Below are 26,270 nucleotides of genomic sequence, written 5' to 3'. Positions count from 1 at the left end.
CAGGTACAAGCTGTTCTGCAGTTCCTCCTGCTGGCACAGCAGAAACCATGTCCACCTTATTTTTGTGCATAATAGCCTTATCTATCATGAAGATTAGACTTTTACCCCAAATATCCCAATCCATTGTTTGTGCGCTCTGTTCACCTGTACGCCTCAGCACCGATCCATCCGCCCAAGGGGACACATAACAGATGGACTTAGTTGCAGACTCATTACGCAAATCATTGTGAATCATGCCAGATTTTGGTAATACCTGTTTTAACACAATAGGTTGCAATACACCACAACCACCACCTTGCTCAGATGGCGCTTTATAAACCTCACACCCCTTTGCATTTTCCACAGGATGTATTAACCCACTATTTACCTGCACAGTTTCAATATTAGCAGTTTGCACTAATACATTACCATTTTAAGCTGCAGTTCCATTTTAACTCTTTTTCTCTACTTCCCCCACCAACTATTTAATTTAATGCCCAGGACATCAAAAGTAGATGCAATTTGTGACACGATCACCACTGGCTAATTATCTCTACCAATTAACATACTATCTCTAGCACCACATTCAACACTTTCCTCTTTTGACCTATCAATACAGAGGAAGTTACTAAACTTTTTTCTGACTCCTACCACACCACCTGCTCCCTGGAGCCTATTCCCACACAACTACTCCAGTCACTCTCTTTATCCATCGATCAACTTGGGTACAACTAGCATGTCAAATTTTTACATGTGATTATTGGCTATAGCCATTTGCAATAATCACTATGTTCTCTCAGCAGTGACGGCTCCCTAAACCCCCCCCCCCCCCCCTTTGGGAGAACACAATAGCTCCTCTGGGAATCCTGTGGTTGCTAAAAAGAAAATCACAAAATATATGGCTTGCCTTACTATAATAAGTCTACCATGCCAGTTCTGCACTGGTTTCTTGGGTATAAGTTTACTTGCAGCAGACCATCATAGTTGTGGAGGCTTAGCTTAGGTACTATTGGCCATATTTTGCAGGAAGGACATGGTGACTCTCCATATATATCCACAAAGTACAAGTTGTATATTACTGGTGCAACTCCCCAAATAAAAAAGGCTATATTTAAATATGTTCTATATATTCAATATAGTTTAGGTCACTTGACCGATAAATACATAGAAGAAGAAAATGAATGACATAAAGCTGAACAGCCAGAACAAAAATATAGCTAGCATGTGTCCCTTTAACTTAGTTAAGTTAGTCAGCAAAAAACTTACCAAATCTACCACTACAACAATAACATTAACAGTTTACTGTAAGATATCTGCAAATGTATAAAAGCAATCTAACAAAATAATTCTAGAAACAGGATATTTCTAAGAGAAAAACAACAAGTAATACATACAGTTCATAAGTTTACATATCTGTAAATACAATCAATAAAATCCCATATAAGTTTTAATATGTTAAATACAGTATTTAAAAGCCATTGTCAATGTTTTTAAATCTAAAGCTTCCATTAAAAAATTAAGAATGCAATTGGTTCAAATAAACACACATTACACAGATATAGTCCACTGTTGTCACCATCAGAAAACCCGCCATGAGAAAATACCATGCAACCATCCCTGCAGAGCATATATTTAGCCACGAGGTAGATGCAAGAGACTACAAGATGTAGGGAGCACTGAGATGCAGCAAAGGAGGAAAAAGGGTGAAAACAAGCATTTTTTAAAAATTAAATGCCAATTGTTTAAGGCACACAGTGCTGTAGCAAACTAAATATGATAGAAGTTACTTTTACTTTAGGTTTAGTACTATTTCAGAAGTTTAAAAAATGGCCACACATAATATGCTAGAGAACAAAAAACAGACAGTTCATGCCATATCAGCCTAGGGGTCTTATTAGCCTAGAGAATTCCATACACACTTCCTGGTTGCCTTGATATTGGGGGCAAATCTAATCACTGGGGATATAATCCTTATTGTATCCTGAAAATATGATCAAAGCTAAAAGCTGGAACAAAATAAATGGTGCTTAAACCTAAAAAGGTATCTTTGATACCAACAGCAAGAAAAATACCACAATTAAAGATGTTTGCTTGGAACATAAACAATGCACACTTCGCTAAAACAATCATGTATCTTTGTATCATGTATCTTTATCTTCAAACAAAAATATTTTGATATAAAGGACTTTTCTAAGCAAAATTGCTCTATAGTTGTATTTTCTCTAGTATATGATTGACCTAATAAAAGTTCATTAGTGGTTTCTAGAATTAATCTCTGCATCATATTGTTAAATAAAAATGATGAGATTGATTATATCGTGTCTTACCTGAAGGTAATGGCATGGTCTTAGGGAGGATTTGATTTCCTGATGGACAAGAGGTTTATCCAAATTAAGTGATGATTTCCGATAGGCTTCTTTTGCTTGACTAACAGTAAGTGTCGACCAAGAACTTCTCTTCATATATTTACCTTCAGGTGTCATTGCAAGTCCTTCACAAGCTGAACATTTCATGTCATTGTTACTCTTAGAAGTCTTAAGAGAAAGATCCCCAAAATGTCCCTGCAGAGATTCAGGATAGCAATGAGATATGTGATCTACATGATGCCTATTCATTACACTAGGTGTTCTATAAGTGCTATCACTATCCAAATTATCATCTGAACTCCACCATCCTGTCATGCCAGATTTATGCTTGTTGTCAGGTTTCCGATCCTTACTTTTACTCCTTTTACTATGTTTTGAGTAATGGCCATGATGGTGATCATCACTTCGACTCTCTCCTTTTGTCCCATTAACATTACCTTTTGACGACCCTTCTAAAGAGTGAGACTTAGTAAAAAGTTTTTGCACAGAATGAACAAGATGACGTATTCTCCCTGGACTTTCTGTTCGCTGTTCTGTAGCGGTGGATGTCTTCTGGTACTGTAAAGTATGAAATCCATCTCTGTGTAAAGGAAGCTGTTTTTCAAATTGATCCAGTAAGTTTGCTGGGATTCGGTTTATTTTACTACTACTAGTATGTGAGACAGCACAGTCGTCTCGGGTTTCCAAATGGGAACTATAGTGCATTCTTGGAAAAGTGCTACTTGACATATGATCACTCATCATTACAGGCATCATCATGCATTCTGAGTGGATTGAACTCCGCGGAGAACACCGGTGGTGATCCATCTGACAGCTCTCCGTTGGGCTAAGTAAATATGATTGCCTAGGTTCTTGTCCATGGTGCCCATGGTCATGTACATGTTCACAATCCTCAGGGGACACTAGACCACAAGTATGGCCAGCGCATAGCTGTGACTGATTCCGACTACCAGATAATCCTTTCATATTCCTAAGGGTAGGAGAGAATTTTTCTTCATTGAAGTGTTGGGTGGGTGACCATGAGTATTGCTGTTGATCTGGAAAGAAAAACATTGTAAGTTTGATAGATTTAACCTGAATAACATCTTAATATTTGAGGATATCTGAGTCTATGATAGGATTTATACAATTATTATACACTAATAACCACCCATGGATCTTGAAAAAAAGGTTGTGAGACTTAAAGCAGCCCTTCATTTACTCTGGTGAGTCTTCCTCGCTGGTTCCATCCACCCTCCTACCTACAATCCAAAAACCACCCATTTATTTTGTTGATCTTTCATTATTTTTTCCTCCTGACCCTGCCCTCTGCTGCCATTTTTGCCTGAGCAACAATGACATGCCCTGCTCCTCCAATCCAAGATAAATAGCGGCTGGTGGGCAGAGCAAGCACACATGACCCTAGGCCCACTGTCTGAATATTGGAAGATCCAAATACATACAGTCCAATGCACCAAACAATCATCCAAAATTCCAATGTCTTCACTGATAAAATTGTTTCATATTGGAAAAACATCCAACGCATTTTGGTGGCCAAACAGGCTCAATCTTTATCAGGGCTTTAATATTTTTGCTTTTCTGGTGATCTACTACTTTGAACAAATTCAGAACGGCAAATTAAGCTAGTGTTAATGAGTACAACACATGACCTGCGCTGCCTGCCTGAATCTGGAAGAGGAAGCCGGCTCACAATGATATAGTTCAACCAAGATGGTGGATCGGGGCTGTCACATCTGTGCAGCAGACCACAGTAAAACAAAGTTGACTGCACTGGGCAGTTGAGTATGGGATTCAAGGACAACACTGCATGAGAGGTAAAGGGTGTAAAAATAGGCAGGGGGAAGGAAAGTTGATCTAAGTGGGTACAGGATATAGCCTGGATACGCATGAAGAATGTCTTGAAGCAATGCAAATAATACCTTAGATGTTGATATCGCCCTTCCAACTCACGCAGTTGTTCCTATTACATAGGGTATATTAGACTCCTTAACATTGTATTGCATTTCCCACAGAGACTTTTTATTGCGCTATAGGTGTATCTCAGAAGAGGGTGATCTTATTCACAGGTTATGGAGGTGCCTGAATATGGTTAGCTACTGGCAGGAAATGTCTGATATCGTTACAGATGGTTTTCTTGGGAATTTTGGAGCTTCCTTTTGATGGCCCTCACCTGGAACTAGCAGTATTTAGAAAACTGGGTTTGGCCAGGAAAACATCAATAGCCCAAAATTGGCTATGAACCCCCTACTACACAATTCTGGATAGACAAAGTGAACTCCCTCCTACACAGAAAGTAGAACCTACACCCTCAAAACTACCGCTAAACAATTTGAGATGGCATGGATGACTTAATGACTGTACTTTTGCACCTTCTGCTTTAGTCATGCACAGAATCTTTGGAGATTATAGCCCTCAGGGTAGATAGATGAACTGCAATTCCTAATTTCCACTAATTGTTACTACGGTCATGCATGCTTGGTAATACTATGAAAACTCAGACCACAGATATTTTACTGATATAATTACAATCTTTTATTTCATGTATCTCTAACTGAAATATAAAACACTCATCTTAAGTATTTATATTGTGTATTATAATGCTGTACTTCAAGGCTATGTTTTTACATGACATGCCTGCACTGTTTTGTTCTGTACTTGTTCTTTATTTTCTCTTAAAAACAAACTATGGAAAATCTGAATTCCGTTGTTCTTTTTAAATAAACGTTTGATGAAAAAGGTCGCAATACTCACAGTTAAATATTTTTACCTAGTTTGTCACTATACATATCATTTTCTACTAAGCTATACTTGTATAGGCAGATAGGACATTTCACCTTCCCTGCTGCTCGTGACACCAATATCCGTTGCTGAGAAATCTGCTAAAGACTGCACTGAAACAGACCATTATGGACATGCTGATCTCGTCTGTGCCCCACAGCTCTCAGTGGTTCCTCACTCTGACTCCAACAGATGACAGTAGTAACATGGAGGTCAGCAGGAGTAGTCAGTGAGAGCTGAACAGAGCCACAGAGATAAAAACACCTGCACAGCATTTAGTAAGAGTACAATGCTATCCACTATACATAGTAACTGTGATAAAGACAGAAGGTCACTTAATTTACCTTAGGTTCTTTAATATTGCCTGCAGAGTAGGTACACACAGCTCTTGTAGATCAGTAGAAGTGTACTTCTAAAATCCCCGTTCACATTGAATCCAACTTTGAAATTGAGCAATTTCATTTGAATTTGCATGATTTCAAAGCTGTAGATCAGTGCAACTTTAGGTGTGACTTGGTTGAAATCTGTGCAACTTCATGCATAGGATGCAAGTCGCACCTGAAATTGTAAAAAATAGTGCAAGAACCTTTTTTTAAATTGGTGCTGTACAACGAAGTCTGAATCATACTGATTTGAACAGTTCTATTGCTGACAATAGGGTGCGACTTATCATGCAATTTGAACCTTTCAAAATGCACAACAAGTCGCACTGGTGTGAACAGGGGCTAAATACTATACTCTGTAACTTCCTCTCCCACTGTTTCTGTTCGAATGAGTTGGGTAGCTGTGTGCTATCATTTTTTTTATTTTTTTTGTGTCAAAGGAATAAAGATGCATCAGTGTCATTAGTAGGGGTGTTCCATGTTCACCAGATCCACATAAATAGAAGTAGTATGATGAAGTGGTACAGTACATAAATACCTGGAGGAAAAATTGAACAAGGGGGAACTGAGCAGGAATGCTATGTTTTCTGCGAGGGCTGTGCTGACTTTGATAAAACACTGTGGACCAACACCAGTAGATGACATGATGATCATCACGGACTGTGTAAAATTTTGCATTTCATTTGGAAATCAAGGTCCCAGAGTCTTAAAGAAGAGTGGAGAGGCACAGAATCCAAACTACATGAGGTCCAGTGTGAAGTTTCCTCAGTCAGTGATGATTTGGGGAACCATGTCATCTGCTAGTGTTGGTCCACTATCCAAAGTCAGCACAGCCCTTTACCAGGAAATTCTAGAGCTCTTCATGCTTCCTTCTGCTGACCAGCTTTATGGAAATGCTGATTTCTTTTTTCAGCAGGACTTGGCACCTGCCCACAAGCAGGCACTCTCCTGTCCCATGGCTCTGTGTGTTCATTCACACGCAGAGCTGCAGCTCAGCCCAGTCCCCTCAGTCTCTTGATTAGCTCATCGGCTGTGATTGCCAGTAGCGGGAGCCATTGGCTCCCACTACTGCCAATCAGGAGCATGAGTCTCCAGAGAGACAAGGCTCTTGTGGACATCGCTGGATCGAGAGGGAGCTCAGGTAAGTATTGGGGGGGTGGAGCTTCTGAACACAGAAGGTTTTATTCTATGCACGAAGATAAAAAAAAAACCTTGTGCCTTCATAACCACGTTAAAGAAAGCCAATCATGAGAGAAAACTGTGTCCTTTTAAAACTGCATACTGTCATATTGATGCTCTGGCTTTAATAACCTCTCAATCACTGTCCTGGAAATAGTATGCTAAAGCAAACTTTTTTCTGAGTCAGTGACTAAGTTGATTTTTAGACCAGAGGATCAAATTGATAACATGGATATTCTTACTTTCGGAAAATGGTCAGCAATAGCAACCTCCATATTTATCTCATCTTAGGTTTCCTTTAAAACAGTAGTAAGTCCAGCTAACACAACACCTACTAACCACTTGATTGATGATAAAAAGTAAGCCAACACACCTCCGTAACAGCTAAATGTACCAGAAGATTGGCTGTCACAGCAATTTAACATTCCTCCTGCAACTAGTGTTGTATAACCTTCAAAATAAATGTCAACATTTATAACTGTATCATCAAGGAATTATAGCTTGGAAGTTGTATATTTTAACCTTTCCAATATGTTAGATTGCTATAAAACCAGTAAACGATCTGTTATTTTTAAAATAATTTTTAAAGCAAAGAGAAAAAAATCTGACAAGAAAATCATAGGCTTTCAAACACCTTATAATTTTTACAGAACCCAGAGAAAATACACTGTACACTCATGGAAAGAGTACAAAATCTGCATTCATGCCATATTTACTTTGGCCCTGCTATGCTGTTATTGTGATGAAGCCAGTCCTATAAATGGTTTCAATTTTAGCAGATCATTACATGGCCTTGCTTTTGAACAAAAATTACATTTGCATGAAGCATTAAAAAGAGTAACGTCCAAGCCATGGTCCCACAATTAACTTCATAAGTCGCAGTCATAGTTAATTGTGGAACTGGAAGTAAAAACTGCATGTCAAAAAGATCAGTATATCCAGAGATTTAGCCAGTTGAATGTATGCAAAAATTTACATTTTTTAAAATGTGAAATGTGGTCTTGGTGTCTACTGCCTCCCAAGCCTCATTGTTGAGTAGTGAATCACCTGTACGATTTGTAGGGTACAAATAATATGTAATTTCATAGTTACTTGCCTTTTATGCAGCATGGCCAGAATAGCTTGCTGAGGTTCCTGTAGGATTTACAAACTCAGTCTATATACAAAAAGAGTAAGAACCAGCTGTTTGTTGTAATTGCAAGACCTTTGTTTTACCAAATGTCAGATACCACAGAAGAAGTTCTAGGAAGTTCTACACACTAAAATACAAAAGTAACGGGTCTAAAGGTAAGAGGGCAACTAGAACAAAGGGAAACCACCAGAGAGTAAAGGACAGTACTCTATTAAATATATACTATAAATATGTATAATTTAAAAACATGTATAATCAAAAACAGCATAGGGTAGCCGTTGATTTTGCTTGCTGTATTCAGAGGAGCATCTCGGGGCAGGCCATCAATGGCGGTGCTCCTGCGCTAATAAATTCTCATACCAGACCAGACCTTCTCAGAAGGTAAAAGAGAAGCCTCTCATAGTGCAGTAAATCTAAATATTTTTATTAAAAAAGTTAAAAACACACTTACAATTAGTAAGCCCATTCACAGCATTCAAGACAAACTGGGGACACCGGTTTGTGCTCCACCTGCTCTCCAAAATAGCGGAAGTGATGTGACACGCTGATCCCACCCATTATTTTCACAATTGCATGGGTGCTGGGTTAAATCAAACCTTCTCATTGCACAAAGTCCTTAAGATGCTGGATTCTGAAATATTATCCTGGCCCTAGGCAGACCTATAAACTACAGAATGAGCACTTTTAAAGCAATCAACTACAGTATCTCACATAAGTGAGTACACCACTCTCATTTTTGCAAATGCTGCCAGCATTGCTGCAGAGGTTTAAGGGGTGGGGGGGGGGGGGTCAGCCTGTCATTGCTCAGACCATACGCTGCACACTGCATCAAATTGGTCTGCATGGCTGTCCTCCCAGAAGGAATCCTCTTCTAAAGATGATGCACAAGAAAACCTGCAAACAGTTTGCTGAAGACAAACAGACTAAGGACATGGATTACTGGAACCATGTCCTGAGGTCTGATGAGACCAAGATAAACTTATTTGGTTCAGATGGTGCCAAGCGTGTATGGCAGAAACCAGGTGAGCAAGTGTGTCTTGCCCACAGTCAAGCATGGTGGTTGAAGTGTCATGGTCTGGGGCTGCCTGAGTGCTGCCAGCACTGGGGAACTTTATTGAGGGAACCATGAATGCCATAACGTACTGTGACATACTGAAGCAGAGGATGATACCCTCCCTTCGGAGACTGGACCGCAGGGCAGTATTCCAACATAACGACCCCAAACACACCTCCAAGATGACCACTTCCTTGCTAAAGAAGCAGAGGGTAAAGGAGATGGACTGGCCAAGCATGTCTCCAGTCCTAAACCCTATTGAGCATCTGTGGAACATCTTCAAACAGAAGGTGGAGGAGCGCAAGGTCTCTAACATCCACCAGCTCTGTGATGTCATCATGGGGGTATCACGCACCTGAGTGGAGACTAAAATTACAAAGTCTGCCTCTCTTGTATCTACTGGAAGTGAAACAGAGGGTGCCAAAGGAGAGGAGGAACACGAGTGCCTGTAGGTTGTAAGGCTGGCCGCAGGCCAGCCTGTATTTGTAGGAGGAGCCTGAGAGGGCTATTTAAACCTCCTCCTCTGTCAGGGCCAGTGTCGTTAGGTTTTTTGGGTGGAGGCAGCTGGGGCTCATGGGGGGAGGGCGGTCTATTTATCCTCCACCACCGATTTCCCTGGTGAGGGGAGGGGGAGGTAGTCGGCCGCAGCCGGCTCCTCTTCTTTCCTCGCAGGTTCGGGCGCCCGCCGATTCTCCTGGCGGGGGAGGGGGAGGGGGAGGTGATCGGCCGCTGCCGGCTCCCCCTCTCCCCTCACACATGCAGAGCGCCCGCCGGTTCTCCTGGCGGGGGGAGGGGGTGATCGGCCGCTGCCGGCTCCCCTTCTCCCCTCACATGTGTTCCAGCCTGGCAGTGCCTGCCGCCCACAGTCTCCTTTCAGCTCTCCTGTGGGCAGCCCGCCTGGTATTCCCGCTGGGGGGAGGGGGGTGATCGGCCGTCCTTCACCCACACTCTGCCCTCGGCTCTCCTGCGGGCAGCCCACCTGGTATTCTCGCCGGGGGGAGGGGGGTGATCGGCCGTCCATCACTCACACTCTCCCCTCAGCTCCCCTGCTGGCAGCCCACCCACTTCTCCTGGTTTTCCCACGGGGAGGGGGGTGATCAGTCATCTCCTCTCAGCTGCGGGTGGCCAGTGTGCAGCCACCCGACGTTCATGTGGGGGGGCTTTCATCCACCCCCTCGCACCGTCTGGCCATGGGTGCCACCCGCTTCCCAGGTGTTCACGTGGGGGTGGGGGTGTTGTCTGTCCACCCACCATATTTGCTGGGCTCAATGCACTACCTGGTGTTCCTCAAGGGGATTGGTGAGGGTGGGACTGGGCATCTGTGGCGTGGTGGGTCCCCCCCCTCCTGACCTCCACGTGGTGGGTCCCCCCGCCTCCTGAGCTCCACGTAGTGGGCCCCCCCCTCCTGAGCTCCACGTGGTGGCCCCCCTGAGCTCCACATGGTGGGTCTCCCCACCCCCCCTCCTGAGCTCCACTTGGTGGGTCTCCCCACCCCCCTCCTGAGCTCCACGTGGTGGGTCTCCCCACCGCCCCTCCTGAGATCCACGTGGTGGGCCCCCCCTCTTGAGCTCCACATGGTGGGTCTCTCCCCCCTCCTGAGCTCCATGTGGTTGGTCGTCATCCCCCCCCTCCTGAGATCCACGTGGTGGGCCTCCCCCGCCTGTGCTCCACGTGGTGGGTTTCCTCCCCCCACCCGCCTGAGCTCCACGTGGCGGGTCTCCCCACCCGCCTGAGCTCCACGTGGTGGGTCTCCCCCCCACCTTAGCTCCACGTGACATTTCTGTCACAGCGCTCAGTCTAGCATTTCTGTAATGGTGTTCTGTCCAGCATTTCTGTTGCAGCGTTCTGTTGCAGCGTTTCTGTCGCAGCGTTTCTGTTTCAGCGTTTTTGTTTCAGCGTTCTGTCTCAGCGTTCTGTGCAGCATTTTCCGTCACAGCGTTCTGTGCGGCATTTCCGTCACAGCGTTCTGTACGGCATTTCCGTCACAGCGTTCTGTGCGGCATTTCCGTCACAGCGCTCCGTGCGGCTTTTCTGTCACAGCGTTCTGTGCAGCTTTTCCGTCACAGCATTCTGCGCTGCATTTCCGTCACAGTGTTCTGCGCTGCATTTCCGTCACAGCGTTCTGTGCTGCATTTCCGTCACAGCGGTCTGTGCTGCATTTCCGTCACAGCGGTCTGTGCTGCATTTCCGTCACAGCGTTCTGTGCTGCATTTCCGCCACAGCGTTCTGTGCAGCATCTCCTGTCAGCAGTCTGTCCAGCATTATTGTCATAGCGGCTGTCCAACATTACTGTCATAGCGGTCTGTCCAGCTTTTCAGTCATAGCGTTCTGTCCAGCATGTCTGGCATAGCGTTTAGGCCCCTGGATGCCTGTCATAGCATTCTGCCCTGGCATGTCTGTCGTAGCTTTCTGCCCCAGGACTTCTGTCATAGCGTTCTGCCCCTGGACTTCTGTCATAGCGTTCTGCCCCTGGACTGCTGTCATAGCGTTCTGCCCCTGGACTGCTGTCATGGCGTTCTGAACCAGGATTTCTGTCATGGCGTTCTGAACCAGGATTTCTGTCATGGCGTTCTGAACCAGGATTTCTGTCATGGCGTTCTGAACCAGGATTTCTGTCATGGCGTTCTGAACCAGGATTTCTGTCTTTGCATTTCTCAGCATTCAGTCTCAGCATGTTTTCGGGCTTTGCATTTCTGGCCAGGATTCTGCTGTTGCGTCGCTGTCTCAGTTTTTTCTGTTATAGCATTTCTGGCCCAGGATTTCTGGCATTTCATTTATCCCTCAGCGTTTCAGTCTTGGTGTGCAGACTTGTCAGTGCGTTTTTGCCTCTGGTTCTGTCACTACGTTTCAGCATCAGCATTAAGTTTCAGCGTTTTCTGTCATGGTGTTTTTTCATCATGGCATGTTGTGTTTCTGTCTCAGTGTTTTCTGTCTCTGTGTTTTCTGTCTCGGCGTTTTCTGTCTTTGTGGTCCTGCCAGCATGCCTGTCATGGTATTTCAGTCTTGGTGTTGAGTCTCAGAGTTTCTCAGAGGGGCGTTGTTCACTCATGGCATACTCTGGTAGTCGTTCATCTTTGTTGATTGTCATGTCCCATCGTGTCTGTGTCATGTTTTGTACCTGGGTCAGGTAGCTAGGGCTCACACGCCAGGATCTGTCATGTCTATAGATCCATACGGGCTGAGGTTTCATTTATTAATTGATTGTTGTCCACAATCTTCTCGCCCGTATACCATACGTCATACGTTGCATGTTCATTCACCACATCTATACGACTACCCACCATTGCCTGTGGGTACACTAGCCCCGAGTTTTCAGTTAATTACCTGTCTCTGCACTGCAGGTTACTCGGGCTCACTTACCACTTACATGTGGGTGGGGGGGGGGGGGGGTCCGTCCGTCAGGTTCTTTTACGCGCAGTGATCTTAAATTTTCTGCTCATATTTCATTCTTAGTTAGGCAGGGGGTATTGTTGTTCTCATGTCTGGTTGTCTGTCATTTCTCTAGTTTGTGTTTCAGGTTGGGCCGTCTTGGCATCCATACCGATATCATCCATGCTTGCTATCACTTCCTTCAGCCCGGCCGTTGTTGGGGGCTAGTTGATTGGTGCTGATGTCTTTTCACCTCTGGGCTCACCCTTGGGTCAGAAGCAGTCGAAAAATTTTCCTTCAGTTGATGTCCTGTTGTGTTGAGGCCCTGGTTACTGCCCAGTGATGTAAAGTCTCTCTCAGGGTGTTTGTTAAGCCACGTCCCCGTGACGGTCCTTGGGGCGTAGGTTGGGCAGATGTCATAGTGGTTTTGGATTCCACTCTTGGCTCTGATCTTGTTTGAACTTATTGCCTGGAGTTCCACTTAGGGACATCAGTCCAGTCGTCTTTTCCGATCCCCAGCTTGTTCCTAGTAGGGGGGGCTTGGGTATGTCTGTATCATGCCATGGGGACTATTTCCCTGGGAGGGAGTCTGGCCCTCCTTGGTTCAGAATTCTGTCCCAGCTGTTGGGTTCAGGCTGTGGCATGACCCGATCGTATCCGGTGGGACCTGGGTCCTGCGTCCGGTATGGTTTCTCCAGGTTGACAGTATTATTGCCATGGTGCATGGGCCTTATCGGCTTACTCCGTCACATCCATCAGGTTTCCAGCTTTTCACACTCCTGCTAGTGGTCTTTTTGCCACTCATCCTCTTGGGGGGGGGGGGGTATGTCTCTGGGCTATTTCACTGGTGGTCATTGGGGTATTTCGCCATCTTTTGCAGGGGTTTCCTCGGGTCAGGCCTTGTTCCTTTCCCCTCTCGTATCCTCTCATTTCACAAGCAGTTCATTCTCAGGTCTGGGTGTCACGGGCATCTGGCTCAATTCAATCTTTCAGGGGATGTCCAGTTGGGTTCAGTGTAGTGTCACAGGTTCGATAGGGGGTTCCTTCTCATCGCCAAGTCAGGAGTCGGTGTGTTCTTTTGCCACTGCGAACACTTTCCGGTTACTTGCTGGATACGTACTGCTGCCGTCCGGGAGCACACCTTTATCCGTGATGGTTCATTACCTTCCATTCTTCACCTAAATTTTGTGTCTTTTTGCCCTCTTCTCATGCATACTGACCAGCTAGGCCAAGGCACACCTCAGGCCTTGGTTCTCAGGAGTATCGCATTTCCCGCTTGGAGACTCTGACTACAAGTTGTAAGGCTGGCCGCATGCCAGCCTGTATTTGTAGGAGGAGCCTGAGAGGGCTATTTAAACCTCCTCCTCTGTCAGGGCCAGTTTCGTTCCCCAGTTTCATACATTCTCATAGTATTTTGTTCTTATTCTTACATTCAGGGTATGCCCTCTTCTCAGGCATACTGACCAGCTAGGCCAAGGCACACCTTAGACCTTGGTTCTTAGGAGTATCGCATTTCCCGCTTGAAGACTCCAAATGTAGGTTAGGGAACTTGCAGCAGGAGATGCGGGTCCAAGGCAGCAAGAGAATCATCAGATCTGGAACTGTAGTCACGCACAGCAGTTTAGCTGAGGTTAAGGAAGCACTCCATTTGCACCGCCGTGCCAGGGTGTGTGGCTGGTCAGAGCTCTCAGCAGACTTGCAGCAGGAACATTCAGCATGGTACAGAACTGTAGCAGCAGACAGCCAGATAGACACTTGAGCAGGGTGTTAAGTCAGGATCAGACGCAGGAACGTGGTCATCGGATAGCCAAGGTCATCAACAGGTGGTCAATAAGGTACCATATCAGGAGCAAAGCCAAAGTCAGGAACAAGCCGGGTCAGAAACTAATGACAAGACAGACGGGGGATCCGATATCAGGTCAGGAGTAAGCCGGGTCAGTAAGCAAGGGAACACACTGGAGGTACACCGGACATGGGGAAAGCTGAAGACCAGTCTGCATAGAGTACAGGCAGAAGCATCATTAAATAGCCCATCTGGTGCTTAGATACACCGTGCTCACGCCCATTTGCGTGCGAATATTCCTGTGCGTACTTTATGCGTGCGTGGGAACATTCATTCTGAAATGCACATTTCTATTAGCCAAACATCTTCTGACATTCACATTTCTATTAGCCAAACGTCTTCTTACATGCACCTTTCTATTATCCAAATGGTTGGTTGGTATTCTCTGATGGGGGGGGGGGGGGGGGGGTGGAAGAGGCGTCCAGTGGAAACCTGTAAAGCTCTGGTGAACTCCATGCCCAAGAGGGTGAAGTCAGTGCTGGAAGATAATTTTGGCAACACAAAATATTGACACTTTGGGGCCAATTTGGACATTTTCACTTAGTGGTGTACTCACTTTTGTTGCCAGCGGTTTAGACATTAATGGCTGTTTGAGTTATTTTGAGGGGTCAGCAAATTTACACTGTTATACAAGCTGTACATTCACTACTTTACATTGTAGCAAAGTGTCATTTCTTCAGTGTTGTCACATGAGAAGATATAATAAAACATTTACAAAAATGTGAGGGTGTACTCACTTTTGTGAGCTACTGTACATTGGACACCAGATTCTCTCCTACCACATGCAGTCACCTGTAGCCCCACATTAATAAAATATGCCTACAAAGTTTGTACTGTCTTTGGAGCCTTGTGAGTAGAGGGGCATTTCATTTATGTAATGTCTTATTAGGTAGGTAATGGCAGGCAGGCAGAGGTACATATTGAGTTGTAGGGGATGCTTCTTTAGAAGGAGAAGGAATACTAGTAGACGTGACACTGAGAGACAGCACTGCATATATGTCAGATACATGAGTAGTCGAAGGTGCACAGTGAAATGATTTGTGCAAATATTTTGATGGCACTCAATGGGCCCATCACCGTTTAGCCCTGGTTTACACTGGAGCATTTTGACATGCGATTTGACATGTCAAATTGCATGTCAAATCAGCGGCAATTGCCATCAGTGGCATCGTCCTAATCGGTGCGACTCCGCATCTGCGGCGCTGCGCCGGTTTCAAAAATGTGTTTCTGTACTACTTTTTGCGATTTCAGGCTGTGATTTACATTGAGAAGCCTGCACAGATGTCTCTGAAATTTCAGCCGAAATCGGGACTGACATGTGATGAAATTGTGCGAGTTCAGTTGAACTTGAACATCTTCATTCCCGCAGCTCAGTGTGCACCTGGGCTTAATGCTCAAGTTACAGTGGCACATAATCCTCTCACACTCCTTGCATGTATTTCTTACCATCCCATCTCATCTACGTGTAGAGAAAACAGTGACACAGCTCATCTTTAATGTCTGCCCTGATGTAGACTCTCTACACATAAGCTAGTTAAACCTAGGTTGATACCAGGAATTTATGTCCGGCGGCTAAAGATAGCAATTTACTCCCCAAACAGCAAAAAAAAAAAAGCCTTGGCAGGAATGATGCTGTCTGGGATGTTAACATTTTACATCCCAGACATTCCCTAGTATTTGTATTTTTGCTATAAGTTAGGGTTCTAAAAATAAGTGGCAGAAGTGGCAGCAGGTACAGGAGGAAAATACCTTTCTGTACAAACATGAATTGTAATATCAGAGAGAGTCAAGTATGAAGCTAGACCTGCCTTTTTCAACTGGGGTACCTTCAGGTTTCTTTAAGGGTGCCTTAGTAAAATGACTAAAATTTGACCACAAATTGTATATAAATCAGTGGGTGGATCAAGCCTGCCTTTAAGTTACACAAAACCACAGGTTTTTATTGTGTACTGTTATAACCTTTTAGCTGCTGATGTCCTAACAACCAACAATGTCATCTGTTGATAAAGAGGAGATTGGGCACCTGCATAGCATCCTTGTTTGCCCCTCCTAATCAGCACTGGGGTCACTGAGTGAGGAAGAAAAACTGAGGTAGAAGAGAAGCATTGGAATACTAGTCACTACCGGTGTACAAAGGTGTATTTGCATTGGAAGAATAAATCACCTCTAATGTTGGGTGTCCTGTGCTGTAGCGTTATGCAAACCTATTAGTTTCTTTTTTTTTTTTTTAGAATGGGAAGCTTCAATTTCCTCTATTTTGCAAAACTGTAAAGGCTGCCTTAAAGCGGGGTTCCACCCTAAAGTGGAACCTCCGCTGATCGGATCCCTCCCCCCCTCTGGTGTCACAATTGGCACCTTTCAGGGGGGAGGGGGGTGGAGATACCTGTCAAAGACAGGTATTTACACCCACTTCCGGGCATAGACTCCCGTGGGAGTCTACGCCATTTCCTGTCCTGCCGCGCTGTCTGCTGGGACACACACGGGTCTCAGAGACAGCGCAGAGAATTCCTATTGCGCTGTGCGACTCGCGCATGCGCAGTAGGGAACCGGGAAGTGAAGCCGATTCGCTTCACTTCCTGATTCCCTCACCTAGAATGGTGGCGGCAGCAGCCGAGGGCCGAGCGATCGATCGGCCTCGGCTGCCGGCATCGCTGGAACCCGGGACAGGTGAGTGTCCATTTATTAAAAGTCAGCAGCTGTAGTATTTATAGCTGCTGGCTTTTAATATATATATTTTTTTTTTTGGTGGAATCCCTCTTTAACTGAGAAAAGTTGTGAAACACTGAGCAAACAACAGCCTTTTATGCTGAAAATGGAAATAGCTGTTGTTAAATGTAACTAAAATGGGCAACATACAGGAGAATGCAAATGGCAGATGTACTTTTGATAACAGATTAGTATCAAATGATTAGCAAATTCTCTGTTTATAAACATATTGTTAAATGTTAGTGCTGAAACCTTTGGAGAATTTAATAAGATAAATTACTTTTTTGCGAATCACATGATAAACCATTGCACATAGAAAGTCCATGACTGATAGCCTTATGCACCTTCTAGACCTGCTTCCATATAGCCATTGCATTAGTAACACTACACAAGGCAGCATGTCATGTATTCCTGGAAATATGCTTGTTCCTCGCATTTCCACCATCCTCATTAAACTGTGTTCAATAGTGATGGACGAACGTTTCGCCCGGCGGTCGTTTCGCGGCGAATTTCCGACATTCGCGGTCCGCACGTTCGAACGCCTTTTTCCGTCGTTCGCCGCGGCGGACTTACGTGTTTAATGTATACAAGAACTTTAACCTTTGGTGACACGTTTATCATGTGATACAGGACAGCCAATTGAGACATGACAGCACATGGACACTTGGACATTCCCCCTAACCTATAAATACACCCGATCCGGTGGCCATTTTACATTCTTTCTTCTGTTACGATAGGGACAGGTTCCTGTGTGGAGTAGGGAGAGATAAACCACTAGCTATTTGGTACACAAAAGTTCTTTTCAGGACTGGTATAGGTGTTAGGTGTTGATAGGTTTGCTGTGCTGCTGATTCTTGCAGCAGCCTGAGTGTCTTTTGTTAGTTTAGAGAAAGGGAAAGGACGGTGTATGCTACAGGGACAGCCAGATTAGTCTTTCATCATCATCATCATCATCATCATCATTAGCTGTTACTATCAAGGTCCACAAAAGAGCTGTTCCAGTAACCACTAATCGTTCTCTTTTTTTGCCAATTTGTATAGGGACAGGAAGGAAGCAGTGTTGTCAGGCAGTGAGGGTAATTTTAAAGACTTGCTGTTATTATTAGTTCCACAAAGGTTCTTTTCAGGACTGGTATCAGTGGTACAGTAATAGGCTTGTACATGTATAATATTCTTTCTTCCAAATATAGAAAGGATATTATACTTGACTGCTGCCCTTCTGCTGCAGTCTGCTAAACATTCACAACTCACTTGTTCCACAAAAGTTCTTATAAGGACTGGTAACTTGGTATAGGGTGCTACGGTACATAGGCTTGAGTGCGGTACAGTCTGCTGTTCTGTAAGGACCGCTATCGGTCCACAATAGATAGGGTTGACGTGCACCACTGCTGACCGCTGCCCTATACTGCAGCAGTCCTTCAGCGGTATAGGGACTGACGTACAGTCTGCTAATCACTAACACACAACCTGCTTGTTCCACAAAAGTTCTTATAAGGACTGGTAACTTGGTATAGGGTGCTACGGTACATAGGCTTGAGTGCGGTACAGTCTGCTGTTCTGTAAGGACCGCTATCGGTCCACAATAGATAGGGTTGACGTGCACCACTGCTGACCGCTGCCCTATACTGCAGCAGTCCTTCAGCGGTATAGGGACTGACGTACAGTCTGCTAAACACTAATACACAACCTGCTTGGTCCACAAAAGTTCTTATAAGGACTGGTAACTTGGTATAGGGTGCTACGGTACATAGGCTTGAGTGCGGTACAGTCTGCTGTTCTGTAAGGACCGCTATCGGTCCACAATAGATAGGGTTGACGTGCACCACTGCTGACCGCTGCCCTATACTGCAGCAGTCCTTCAGCGGTATAGGGACTGACGTACAGTCTGCTAAACACTAATACACAACCTGCTTGGTCCACAAAAGTTCTTATAAGGACTGGTAACTTGGTATAGGGTGCTACGGTACATAGGCTTGAGTGCGGTACAGTCTGCTGTTCTGTAAGGACCGCTATCGGTCCACAATAGATAGGGTTGACGTGCACCACTGCTGACCGCTGCCCTATACTGCAGCAGTCCTTCAGCGGTATAGGGACTGACGTACAGTCTGCTAATCACTAACACACAACCTGCTTGTTCCACAAAAGTTCTTATAAGGACTGGTAACTTGGTATAGGGTGCTACGGTACATAGGCTTGAGTGCGGTACAGTCTGCTGTTCTGTAAGGACCGCTATCGGTCCACAATAGATAGGGTTGACGTGCACCACTGCTGACCGCTGCCCTATACTGCAGCAGTCCTTCAGCGGTATAGGGACTGACGTACAGTCTGCTAAACACTAATACACAACCTGCTTGGTCCACAAAAGTTCTTATAAGGACTGGTAACTTGGTATAGGGTGCTACGGTACATAGGCTTGAGTGCGGTACAGTCTGCTGTTCTGTAAGGACCGCTATCGGTCCACAATAGATAGGGTTGACGTGCACCACTGCTGACCGCTGCCCTATACTGCAGCAGTCCTTCAGCGGTATAGGGACTGACGTACAGTCTGCTAAACACTAATACACAACCTGCTTGGTCCACAAAAGTTCTTATAAGGACTGGTAACTTGGTATAGGGTGCTACGGTACATAGGCTTGAGTGCGGTACAGTCTGCTGTTCTGTAAGGACCGCTATCGGTCCACAATAGATAGGGTTGACGTGCACCACTGCTGACCGCTGCCCTATACTGCAGCAGTCCTTCAGCGGTATAGGGACTGACGTACAGTCTGCTCACTTCCTTGACCCAAAAAAGCACACCGTACTATATGCCCCTACCCTCCTCTTTGAAGAGGTTGAGCGGTGTCATATTTCTACTGGGGCTGCTTATGATATCCCTGTGCTGTGCTGACTTCCTCCTGGGGGTTCTTATTATGAAGGGATCACACTATCCCTGTGCTGTGCTGACTTCCTCCTGGGGGTTCTTATTATGAGGGGATCACACCATCCCTGTGCTGTGCTGACTTCCTCCTGGGGCTGCTTACGGTGCTGCTGTCAGTGCTGTATGTCACGGTGCTGCTGTCAGCGCTGTATGTCACGGTGCTGCTGTCAGCGCTGTATGTCACGGTGCTGCTGTCAGCGCTGTATGTCACGGTGCTGCTGTCAGCGCTGTATGTCACGGTGCTGCTGTCAGCGCTGTATGTCACGGTGCTGCTGTCAGCGCTGTATGTCACGGTGCTGCTGTCAGTGCTCTGTATTACGGTGCTGCTGTCAGATGCCTCTATCACGGTGCATGTGTCATTCCGGTATGTCACGCTGCTGGTGATCATCTCCTGCACCCTCTTCTTTGCCTACCCTGGTCCCTGACCTTCCCTCTCCTCCATTGCCTTCATTAGCTCCATAGTCCTGAATTGTTAGAACAATTTCCCAAATAAAATAAAAATGCTTGTAGTTATCGATCCCAAATTCACCTCATACATGTATTATGTCATTGTCCAGATGGTGGGACTACGTTTTACCCCCTAATAATTACCACGTGGCCGCAAATTCGACATGAAGGTTTGCAAAGTTCGCCTCCCATTGAAGTCAATGGGGCCCGCGGCGAACGTTCGGTTTCGCGAACGTTTGGGTCCGTTCGCATTTCGCTTTCGCGAAACGTCCCGTCGGAAGTTCGTCCATCACTAGTGTTCAATGTAAACAATGTGTACAGTGTACAGGCTAAGAGAAAAGTGTACTTGTATTGATGTATAACAGCAGTTTCCTTGGAAACTCCTAACTGTCATATAAGTCTATTAGGTTATCACTGTATCACATCTACAGTACAATATAATTGGAAAGTTACTCTTCTTCAAGACCCTTATTCTGTTAAATTTGTATCTGCTATAAATATATGTGTTTAATTGTGATTTATTTCACATTATTCTGTTTCTTTCATATTATATCTTGCATAAGATTACATTAAATTGTATTAATTTAACAGCCTCTATCCCAAAAACAGCTTGTTAAAACATGTAGCTGCATCTTCAGTAATAAAATGGTCCTGTCTACCAAGACAATATATCTAAAAAACCCATTACTCTTTGGTTAAAAATATATATGTTTAAAACTGGGTAGCCCGCTGAAAATCACAGCTGCCTATATATAAAATGTATTTGGCAAATTCGAGGTTTGCCAGTTTGTGTGTGGAGGGAATCAGCAGAAAATGTACATATTTTAGTGTACTGGCAAATTGTATCCATACATTAAAGTGGAACTTTATATGTAATAACTTGATAAAAAAAAAAAAAAAATATATATATATATATATATATATATATATATATATATATATTTATTTATTTATTTTTTTAGCAAGGAACATACATTCTGCATTAATAATTATGCCTTCACCATTAATCCTGTTTCTTCTTGCTGGAAGCTGCCATTTTGCTGAAGCCCAGAACCTCTGAACATCAGTAAATCTTCGGCCTGTCAACATATCCGCATCTGGTGGCTCTGATTTTCAGCACAGTGCCAAAATATAGAAAGCAACTGAGCATGCGCATAGCACAGTGACTCAGTATATTACTATATTTTAACAGTATAGACACTTATTTTTAAGGTTGTACATAGCTATAGCTGCAAAGAGGCAGGGGCTATACTGAAGTGATCTAGCTAGCAGGACCTAATTTTCTGACTAAAGTTCCACTTTAGGATGAGTATGGTAGTAGCGTACAATCAGACATATTGTTAACCTATCTTTGAATTGGATTTTAAATATTATGTCCTGTAGGACACAGGAAGATTTGAGGAAGGTTTATCATAGTAAGGACAGAAACACTGGTCTTGTTCATAGGTAAAATAATCTATGTATTAGTTTATCTAGCTACAACTTTAAGTCTATACAGTCTATGTAAAATGTGGCAACACAGCAGCTCTTGCAGAGAATACTGCAATGGCACTGCAAACACATTTGGCAAAATTATTTAAAAAAAAATGATATTGACCTTGAGTACTGTGACTATAAAAAAAATAGAATGCCCCCCGGAGGGCAGAAGCATGTAGTGCATTACCAGAGATTTAATGTATAAAAAGGGGGAAGATACCAAAATGGGTACTACCAAAAGAGAAAAGTACAAAAGCATTAAAAACCACATGGCATCATGCAGTACAGAAATCGCATAACCCAACCTAGACCCCTCTATGTGCCAAGCTGACTCATTTCTGGGGCATACCCCCTTCTTCAGAGCTGGCTTAGACTTTTATAAATACCCATTTTGTTATCTTCCACTTTGTTATACATTAAATGTCTGGTAATGCACTACCTGCTTGTGTCCTCCTGTGTGTGTGTGTGTGTGTTTGTGTGTTTTTTATGGTTGTACCCATTCCCCAGTCTGAGGAGGGCGGCATCGGCTAAATATTCCTGATGGATGTTCATCTGTCGCCATTTATGGCCTAGTTCAACTGTGGTGGTTCTCTTAAGGTTGGGGATGACTGTGAGTACTGTGACGCCTGTTGTGGTTGCTGATAGTGAGCTTCTCTTTGCTTCCCTCATAGAGGATTCCAGTGTCTGGATGACAACGTGCATAGTGTCTCACCAGCTTCTTCACTGCTTCCCCTGTTCAGCACTGCTACAGTGCCAGGCCCGGACCAGGCTTCCCATGCAAGGAAACCTAGGAATGCTTAACATATACTGTATTTGAGACTTAACAGTTGTTATTCTGTGTACTTTTGATTATTGATTCTAAATGACTTTGTTAGTATATGAAGAAACATATGAATTGTATGAATTTATATTGTTTGTTATATTGATTTGTAAGTGATTGTTCTTTATTGTAGACAAATGTACAGAACATATAAACAATATATATTGCTGATTTATTGTCCATAATAGTCATAAAAAAAGCTGGGTTTTAAATTGCTTATCTACAAGTATACATTCACCATGATTTAGACTAGTTATTATTTGAATTATGTTTTTTTTTTTTAGTTAAAAAGAAATATTTTTTATCATATGTGGTCGTCTTTGGATGCTATATTTAAAGTCACATCTTTCTAAATGATCTAATAAAACAGAGTTTGTTCCTTCCACTGTATTCTTTTTTTACGATAGCTGAGTGATTTAATAAAAGTGTTATTATTCTCCTGAAGTAGTATGTTACACAAACCAGATTTCTAGTTGCACATCAGCATGGCAGCGATTATTACAAAGCTGATACTCTAAGCTACACAGTTATTTTAGCAGCACAGAGTCTTCAACAGATACACATGCCACCTTTATGTGCTGTAGTTGCATCTTTTCAGCCATAATGGAATTAATTAGTGACTTGATTATACAGGAAAAGCTGTAAGACGCTATGTAAATAAAGTTGAACTAATTTTTAAGAACAGATGGCTGGCCCTTTATAGGAATGTCCACACTCTATAAATTTTTACCTTAGCACATAAAACAACAGGGCAATACATTTTCCATGAAAATTAGCTATAATCATGGGTAAAATATGGAAAATGCACGATTACTAAACACGTGAACCAGGTATTTTTCAGTCTTATTAACAATTAGCCAAAGGACCCAGCTGATCACATGATTGGCTTGAAGACATCTCAAAAAGAAAAAAAACATAGGGAGGTAAGCGAGTTGAACGTGGGTTTGGGTTAGATGTTAGATGCATTAGATTCCCTGTATTTTTGGCTGTGTTTTGCATTAGAATTGTAACTGTATGTGGTTATGTGTCAACTTTAAGTGTTCATTAAAATACATTTTCGGAAATTGTAATTTATTGAATAAAGAGCTTTTTTTCTCTTAGCTTGATATTTAACTAGCTACATTCTATGTGATATAGTAAACGTTTGTGGTGATTGGTCGAAGAAGGTGAATGCAGTGTGTAACCTTAACTAATTTCCATGCTGCTAAGCTTTAGTTCTCCTCCTTAAAGTATCAAGCTGGTTCTAGGACCCAACGATGGAAAATCTGGGCTTATGTAGGTAACTTCTTGTATACATTTCTTAATTTCTCTACACTGTATATAATTGGTTTCATATAGGAGGAAGATTACAAAAAAATAGTATTTTGCATATCAAAAAATTCTAAAATAGATGGACATTCACTTCATTCACTTTCAAGATACCCATTATAATAGGACAAGAATAACATTATATAGGTGGTTATTTTCCAATGTATGGCACTTTAAAACTGAGAATAGGGAAATACATAGGGGGAGTAGAAACATGGGACATTTGCTGTAACTGATATTTCTCAGAGCAATCACAAACCAATTTGCTGCCTAGGGTAATTTTTAAAGTCTCAGAACATCTCATTCTGTTAAAAGAAGGTGGACACATGGGGGAAGGCGACTTATTGTTTTAAAACTGCAGTAGACAAAAACAAATTAGTCCCTAGTGTGTAATTAATCTCATGGCAAAATATAATTTAAATTATATGTGAAGATAATAAAGGAAAGGAACATGATTGTATTAGTATAAACTAGTATACATTTCTAACGTTTTAGTTGAATTAAAAAAATAAAATAATAATAATAATAATATATATATATATATATATATATATATATATATATATATATTTTTTTTTTTTTAACTCATTGAAGCCACATGACTCCTAATCTCCTGCAAGATGGGGTGGAGGGTGCAAAAAAATGCTCAGCAACTTCTGTCAATATCACATACTTTTAACTTCATGTAAAATCCATTCAGGCTGCAGGCAGAGATACAGGGATGATTTATATCCCTTACCAATCCCTACCAGAAGCAGCTCAGCACGTGGAGGGCTGGGCAGAGACGTGACAGCTGTAATCTGACTTCACAACTACAGGAACATTGTGCATTGGCATGACATCCTGTATCTTCCACGGGAAGAAGAGAGGCAAACTGGCCAGGCTAGGACAGATATACTACTGTGATAGCCTGGTCAGGTATAATCAGGAAGGGGTTGTCTCTTGAGGGGACTAGCACGATTACCAGATATTTTATAACTATGACAAATCATTTACAGAATGCAGATATTGCTTAGGGATTAAAGATGAACTAAGTGCATTTTTTACCAACTTTTCAAAGTTAGGGTTAACATACACTTCATTATTTTTAACAAAATACACCATATAATGGGGTTATTATTACACTTCTGTATTCTTTGAAAAAAAAGTACCATCTTGATCTGCCATTTAAAGGAAGCAGTAATGTGGAAATTTTTTGGCTACTTTTACGAACCCCTACTTTCTGAAAGTGGTAATTGTCTGGCTGTCATGCTGAACCAATGTATTCTGCTTTTTTCTGAGCCACTGACCTACAACAAGTAAGCCGATTAGGAGTTCTGACATCATTCTGAGTTTGCTTGTTGAATGCTTGTTGCAGGTTAGTTACTCAAAGGGATGAAGCCAGACAACTAGCATTTTGGGGACATCAATGTCATGTAATGCCAAGCTGCTGCTAACAAAGTAAACAGAATATTGGCATGCATTAAAAAGGGGATTAACTCCAGAGATAAAACTATAATTCTCCCACTCTACAAGACTCTGGTCCATCTGCACCTGGAGTATGCTGTCCAGTTCTGGGCACCAGTCCTCAGGAAGGAAGTACTGGAAATGAAGCAAGTACAAAGAAGGGCAACAAAGCTAATAAAGTGTCTGGAGGATATTAGTTATGAAGAAAGGTTGCAAGCACTGAACTTATTCTCTCTGGAGAAGAGACAATTGAGAGGGGATATGATTTCAATTTATAAATGCCGTACTGGTGACCCCACAATAGGCATAAAACTTTTTTTGTGGAAGGGAGTTTAACAAGACTCGTGGCCACTCATTACAATTAGAAGAAAAGAGGTTTAACCTTAAACTACATAGAGGGTTCTTTACTGTAAGAGTGGCAAAGATGTGGAATTCCCTTCCACTGGCAGTGGTCTCAGTGGGGAGCATTGATAGTTTCAAGAAACTATCAGATAAGCACCTGAACGACCGCAACATACAGGGATATACAATGTAATACTGACCTATAATCACACACATGGGTTTAACTTGATGGACTTGATGTCTTTTTTTTTACCTCACCTACTATGTAACTATGTAAGTATGTAAGTTTCCTTTAAAACGGATATAGGTTTGAATGACCCACTTCAATACCAGGTACTTTTAACCCCTTCCTACCCAGGTCAAATTTAGCTTTCAGAGCTGTCACAATTTGAATGACAATTGCGCGGTCATGCAAAACTGTACCCAAACTAAATTTTTTTCATTTTGTTCACACAAATAGAGCTTTCTTTTGGTGGTATTTAATCACCACTGGGTTTTTTATTTTTTGCTAAATAAATGGAAAAAGACTTAATGTTTTTAAAAAATACAAGTTTTTTTTACATACTGTCATTAGTGCAGGGCAGCGTCATCTTATAATTGGTGTGGCTGTGATCAGGGACACTGACTGGTGACAGTACAGAAAAAAACACACTTTGACCAGAGCAATATAATGTTACCATAGTAATACTGTACTACTCTGGGGAAGTGATCAGTATTTTATTTTT

At 43.0% G+C, this 26,270-nt stretch overlaps 1 protein-coding gene across 5 annotated transcripts in view; it reads right to left on the bottom strand.

Annotated features, from left to right (window-relative positions):
* DLGAP2 (DLG associated protein 2) overlaps positions 1-26,270 on the bottom strand; it is a 1,292,461-nt gene that overhangs the window by 269,714 nt on the left and 996,477 nt on the right. For all 5 annotated transcript variants that reach the window (XM_077487763.1, XM_077487764.1, XM_077487766.1 and 2 more), the window contains one exon: positions 2,307-3,382. In XM_077487763.1, coding sequence (XP_077343889.1) covers positions 2,307-3,382 — 1,076 coding nt within the window. The remainder of the gene's footprint in view (positions 1-2,306; positions 3,383-26,270) is intronic.

This window comes from Lithobates pipiens, unplaced genomic scaffold (assembly GCF_037356315.1).
Source record: "Lithobates pipiens isolate NorthernLeopardFrog02 unplaced genomic scaffold, aLitPip1_a1.2 Scaffold_18, whole genome shotgun sequence".
Taxonomy (NCBI): Eukaryota; Metazoa; Chordata; class Amphibia; order Anura; family Ranidae; genus Lithobates; species Lithobates pipiens.
The sequence above is the reverse complement of the archived record's forward strand: the minus strand, read 5'-3'. Positions and strand labels throughout refer to the sequence as shown.